The sequence below is a fragment of the Ixodes scapularis genome, unplaced genomic scaffold, assembly GCF_016920785.2.
Source record: "Ixodes scapularis isolate PalLabHiFi unplaced genomic scaffold, ASM1692078v2 PGA_scaffold0__279_contigs__length_252992795, whole genome shotgun sequence".
NCBI lineage: Eukaryota > Metazoa > Arthropoda > Arachnida > Ixodida > Ixodidae > Ixodes > Ixodes scapularis.
Window position 1 is genome coordinate 67712125 of NW_024609835.1, and position 6709 is coordinate 67718833.

At 44.4% G+C, this 6709-nt stretch overlaps 1 protein-coding gene across 1 annotated transcript; it reads left to right on the forward strand.

The window, feature by feature from the left end:
• Positions 1-982: 982 nt before the first annotated feature.
• LOC120844083 lies at positions 983-2227 on the forward strand. Its single transcript, XM_040215692.1, has one exon. It carries the CDS (start codon positions 983-985, stop codon positions 2225-2227), a length of 1245 nt encoding a protein of 414 aa, XP_040071626.1.
• The last annotated feature ends 4482 nt before the right edge of the window (positions 2228-6709 follow it).

Here is a 6709-nt window from a genome sequence, read left to right on the forward strand (position 1 = left end):
TTGTCGGCATCTTGACAAGGACACGCACGGCGCTTCATCCGCCCACTGTGACGGGCGGCCGCATGCGCTTTCTCCAAGCTTTTCCCTTCCACTACACATGGTGCAATATTGTTGTTGTTACTTTAGATCCTCGTCGCCCCCCCCCCCCCCCCCTCTCTTCGTTCGCCATTTAATTGTTTAAGTGCCAAGACTAGAGAAACGCGCCGACGATGTCTAGGAAGAGCTGAGCGTCTTTCGCAGCTGTTGTCACTTTGTTGGCTGCCTGTGTCCCCAAAAGTAACTTTCCCTTCCCTTCAGACCTCCATATTTGTTTTTCTTTTGTTCTAGCTATTCGTTCCCCCTTCGGAAAGCTTTGTGCGAGCATAAGGGGGTATTCAAAGTTAGTTGCTTGAGTGCCAAGCCAGACACGTGCCGACGATGTCTAGGAAGGGATGCGCGGCTCTCGCAGCTGGAGTTACTTGGTGGCCTGCGTGCGTTCCAAAGTGACGGAGAGTGCTGATTCATTTTCTGTGCTACCGTGCACTGCCCGTGGAGCCATCGCAGACGATCAAAGGAAGACGCCGACATTGTCGTTTTTTCGGCATTCTTTCAGAGCGTCGATAGGTGCTGCTATGTTCATGCTTGCTTTCTAACTATTTCCAAATGGCTGCCATAAATTAATTACGTGCCGAGAGACGTATCTGTCTTTTTTCCAAGGGGACGCTAAACACAGAGGAGGTTTGAGGCGGAACCGAGGGCAAAGCTATCTATTTTCTGCAATATCCTATTGGAGATTAGGTCTTGAAGGGCAGTACCGTGCGCAGCGATGTGATTGGTTTGTACAGAGGCGTTCCCGACGTCAATCACCAAAACTTCCACGCTATTTGTCAACCACTTTTTATGTTGTGCCCATAAATACTGGAAGCAAGGTCCCTTCAAGTATACTGATCATTGGGAGAGCGAAAATCTGCATCAGTGGTTACGCGCTTTTTTTGCTTGTATCATGAGCACGAACTCTCCGCCTTCGAAACAGCGAAAATTACGTCAGTGCGTGTTCCGGAAAGACTGGAGATCTCAACCCGAGTATGAGAGTTGGCTCCTGCCCATGGACGACGATGCCACCGCTGCAAGATGTACTTCATGCGCAAGCAGGTTTACGGCGAAATTTGATAACGTCAGCGCTGTCAAGCATCACGCGTTAAGGCAGAAACTTAAGGAGAAGAGCATCGCCTTGAAACACTCGGCTGCGCTCACGAAGTTCTTCGCTCCAGCGACTTCTAGCGCAGAAGATAAGGTGACCGCTGCAGAACTGGGCACCATATTCCACGGCATCAAGCACAACTACAGTTCCCTGTCAATAGATTGTGCCAGCAAGTTAGCGTCAAAATTCTTCCCGGATTCAGACGTCGCTTGCAGAATGCGACTTGGAAGAACGAAGATGAAGCACTTCGTGAAAGATGTGCTGGCGCCTTATTCAGTGGAGTGCATAGCCGAGAAACTTCGCCAAGCAGGCCGAAACCTTCCGTTTGCTCTCTCCACGGACGCCTCCAACAAGGGAAATAGAAAACTTTTCCCCATCGCCGTGCGGTTCTACGACGTGAATAGTGCCGGAATAACGGACGCTCTCATCGACTTCTGTGAGCAGGCGGACGAGACTTCCGACGGCATCTGCGAACTCTTGGCAACAAATTTGGAGAAGGTTGGTCTTCCTTTAGAGCGAGCTGTAGCGTATAGCACGGATAACGCTTCTGTGAATGATCGGAAACACAACTCCAATTTCCAGAAGATGCAGAAAGATCAGCCGCACTTGTTGAACGCTAATTGTAATTGCCATGTAATGCACAACGCTGCCCAGCACGCAGTGAAGTCTTTAAAGTTTGATGTGGAAACCCTTGTACTAAAGGTCTTCAAAGAGTTTTCTTCTAGTTCGAAATGTGTAGAGGAATTGAAAACGTTTTTTGACTTCTGTGATCAGGAATATAGCAAAGTGCTCGGTCATATTTCTGTCCGTTGGTTAAGCTTGTTTACGGCCTTAGACAGACTGATTAAGAACTGGGTTCCCATCAAGTCTTACTTTCTGAGTCAGGGCGAGGAGGAGTGGGGAAAAATGATCTGGATATTTATTGGCAACCGAGCCGATGGACTCTCGGAGTTTATCATGCTTCCGGAGTGCTATCTGCCCTTCGAGCACTCGTTCCTTGCAATGTTTCATTCAACTATCTTCACCCTCGAAAAGAGTCCATCTTGAGCCGACAGAACTTTACGCTGTAATGACTAAGCTCAGGAAGCAGCTGATTAACCGGAAGGATGACATGTTCAACCGTGTCAAGGCTAATCAGGGACTTGAAACCCATCCGGGCGGACAGGCTATAACGCTGGACTTTGTGGATGTTTATGACAGGGCCCGTGCGTAGCTTGAAAACTGGTTTCACTTCGAGAATTCCCCATTTAAGAGGCTCGCGGAATGGGATCTGCGCAAAGTTGCACCCAGCATGTCAGTCGTAATGAATACGGGGGAGCGTTTTGGCATTAACTTTGAAGAGGAAGGCGATGAATTCTACTCAGAGCTTTGTCTTTTGAGGGATACTCTCCCTGGACTTCTAGAACATGAGGAGAAATCGAGCTGGATCTGGCTCAAATTCTTGAAGGAGGTCAGGTGCCCCCATTTGCAGAGCCTAATGGAGCATGTTATCTCCATTCCCTGCAGCAACGCGTTTGTTGAACGTGTATTTAGCGTGATGGGGAACTTGTGGACGGATGAGAGAAATCAGCTAAGCGTCCCAATGGTTAAAGCGGAGCTCTGTGCGCGGTATAATTTGGTGTACAGCTGTGAAGAATTTCTAAAGATGGCAAGAGAAAACAAGCAGCTCATCCGAGCAGCTAAGTCGAATTCGAAATATACGTTCAAGTTCCGCAAATAGAAAAATGCGAGCATATAAAATGTTACGTTTTTTTGTTTTTCTGCGTTGTTTTGTGTATTGCATATTATTGCCCGTATATGTATATATGATAATATCCGATACATTGTGGCATATGCACTGTATACTTTTTAACGGACGTAATATGCCACTGGTTGGATGGATTTAGTCGCAAAGAGCATTTTATGGACGAAGTACGTGCGGTTATTTTTCAGTGCCGCACATGGGGAGCCAGTAATTGCAATTTCTCGAAAGGGGTCGGCGAGTGGCGAGACTTCATGTTACCTTTTTTGTGTTGGTAGTATGTTGTTTTTATGGCTGTCATAAGCGGTCATGTGAATTTTGTATCTTTGTATCTGGTAGTATGTTGTGTCTGTCACATAACGTTATGTGAATTTTGTATTTTCTTTAACATATGTTAAGAAATGTTTTATTTGAAAGAGGTGGCTTTGATTATTTGATCGCATAGAGTATACTCCCCGTTGTACGTAGCTGATGTGTGGATGTGGTTTTCTGGTCGTACTACCAAACTGGAGACGGGTACCACACTTTGTCAAGCTGCGTAGCTTTTTGTTTTGGGGCACCGTTGGCTCAAGGCCATAAATGAAGTTGATTTGATTTGAAGAGACGTGATCAACTCGTCCAAAACCCCGAGCTGGCGACTTTAGAAAAAGATATGGATTTGCTCTCAGTCTACACGAGCGTAATGCTTTCTGAGAGCAGCAAAACAAACCTCAGTCACTTTTAGTACAAATGTACTAAAAGATATTGATATTACACATTGATATCACTGATATTTTGATATCACATGATATATGATATCACTGATATTTTTATGCCAAAGAGCAGACTAGTTGGTTCTCCATCTGCTGTGCGCGGCAAGTTAGTCAGCAATGTCTTTATTTTTCACTAAAGAGGGCATATAACTGCACATAATATTGAGCTCAGTGCTGTGTATTTGTGTACATGTACATTATACTATTTCCTCTCTAGGAAATCATTCGTTACAATAAATTGCACTGCCTGTCAAAGACGAACATGGCATCTTCCCTTCAAAACAATTTCAATTCCCCCCCCCCGTCGAAGGGCCCGTTTTTTTTTTTCGGGGAAAGGTGGCATCCCTACGTGCAACGTCGATTATAAGATATTTGCGAAAGTCCTAGCACGTCGTTTCCACGGTGTTGTCCGCTCGCTCATATCAAACATATGGAACTCAAGAACGAGCGATCACAACAAACTTTAATATCGCGCGTAGTGTTTTGGAGGCATGCGACGGCGGCAAAGGACAAGTAGGCAAGCTCCTAGATAAAGAAATCCATCGTGTAAAACATGTCTTTCTTTTTGATGTTTTAAAGCGTGCCGATGTTGGCGCCGTCATTCTGGAGGTGACAATGATGGCATACAAAAAGAGTACGACAAAGCTTATCATAAGCGAAGAGTTGACCGATGAAATGAAGGTACGATTATGTCAAGCAAGGATGCCCTCTGTCACTTTTAATTTTCGTGTCCCGTGTTCTTACTTCGTTGTGCCTCTCAACTGTTACCGGGAAAACGAAACCTTCTGGTTGGACGTCGCCCCAGACTTGGACAGGCGCGCTTCTCCCTGGAAGAGGCGTGACCTGTCCATTTTTGCTCACGCGACAGTTTGCAATGAATTTCTTATCGACAAGTTATAATACGTGCTGCAAGTCGTTCATTGTGCCAATAGGAATTAGAAAACTTTTACCGCGTTTTTGTGACATATAGTAATTGAAAATCGTCATGGGAGCCCATGAGGATGGATAATTTCTTTCATCGTGTACGTGCCGGCGGGTTGGGGTTATCACATTTGTTTGTGCGACAATTGGTATCACGTTCCTTTTTTTTGCGAGAGCAACGTCATTTGTTTATACGCACATTTACTAAAAAACAAAATTGTCGCCCCATTTGCCGAAATTGTCTCCTGTCGTCTTGTGGCGGTGAACAACCAATACTTTTAAGTTACCGAAAGAAGTTGTGGACGCTCTGTGTTTCTGGTCAGCTCGTTTTTCGTTGGTCTTATTCGCGGCTGTCAGCAAGAACGTCCTTAAACATGACCCGTTGTCTAGTTTGTTTCTGGCACCACTGTGTTTCCAGCACGCAATGATATCTAAACAACTGGTTGCAGGAGCAGATAATCATAATAATCAAGTGAATATGATTATTAATATTCCAAAATATTTTCGATGGAGTATCAGATAGCTGGTTCTGCTTTCGCCCGATAAAAAATGCAGTAACGTCGAAAGCTAATATGTGACGGGAAAGAATAGTTGTTACTAATACGCCAAGTAATTTCAGTTTTTCAACTGGCGCCCTAGACATAATTTACGCAGGCATCTTTGCAGTGAGAATTGCAGACCTCTTGCGGAATCCATCCGCAAGATGTTGCGCTGTCTTCTACAGCGTACGCTGTGTCAATATATATTATAGTTGTAACTCGGGGGAAATGATAGATTGTGTCTCTTTGTAAGTTTGTCGAAAGGAGCATTCGAGGTCAAAAGATAGTTAATACTGAAAATTGATATTTATGCATTTACGAAAGCCCGAAAGGATGCTTGCGACAAGTTATTATACGGTATAATTACTAAAATGTGACCTTGGTGCGCGCTTCTCCTGTAGTCACATCGACTTCCTCTTAAATACAAAAAGAAAGAAAGACAAGAATTCAGCTCAATGACTCAATAATACCAAGAAGGAAACAAGCTGCTTGCTTAAGACAATTCAATAGCCTGGCATTCATCAATGAAAATAACTTCGTCCTGTGATTTCGTCGGTAACGTAAAGGTTTTATGCAATCAATGATTAAAAAAAAAAAAGACAGACAAAATGGAGGAAATTTAGTTTTTCCTCCATGCGACTGGGGATGTGGTAAAGGTTGGCGCTGTACGTCCATTACACTACTTCTACATAGTGCGCCCTCAGGTGGAAACTGAGAGGAGGGGAAAATTGTCTCTACCTTTGTTGGGCGTGCACGCTCGTTCGTCAGTGCGAATACTGGTGCGTGAAAAGGTAGCTACGGAATGTACTCTGCAACGTGCTTTTTGTATTGTACGGTGCGGGAATTTACACTGAAAGAACGCTATTTCATATTAGTGTTAGACGAGATCAGCATCAAAGGTACTTTCAGCTGATAGCCACTTGGACACAGAGTTGCTGTCCTTTGAGATAGTCCCAGGTCTTCCGTCACCTAGCCCTGTGATGAATGCATTGAGTATATTGCAAAGAATGGAATATTAATTGAACAAGAAAAAAAAAAGAAATCTGATTAATGTTTTGGAGAGTTTTTCATTGCTCTCCACAATATAATCCTTAACTTCGCTGCTTCTAAAATAGAATTCGGACAATTAGGTACTCGGTGCAGTAAAGATTATTACTGTGTTCAACTTAAAAAAAATCTTTCGGAGGCATGCCGTGCCAGAGTTAGCAAGAAACAACGATCACCAGTCTTTCCGGTTTTTATCTCAAAATTTAAAGGCTGCAATTAAAACTAGCAGTGTGGCGGAAAGTGCTCAAACGGCTACCAACTTCATCAAGCGGCGAAACGTCATGTTATACCCGTGCCACACAGTGCCCCTAAAACTTAACGCCGCCACTAGATCGTCCGGTTTATTCACTTGTTGAGCTATTCCTGAACCTAGAGGTCGAACTACTTGGTTGAACATTCGCGTCCCCGATGAGAACCCAACCAGGGGAAGGTATTCGAGCAGCTGCAGCGACCAATTTATCTTTGGGTAGCATGCAATAGATCAATATTTGCGTAACCGAGTGTAACCGAGTGGCGGCGTTAAGTTTGA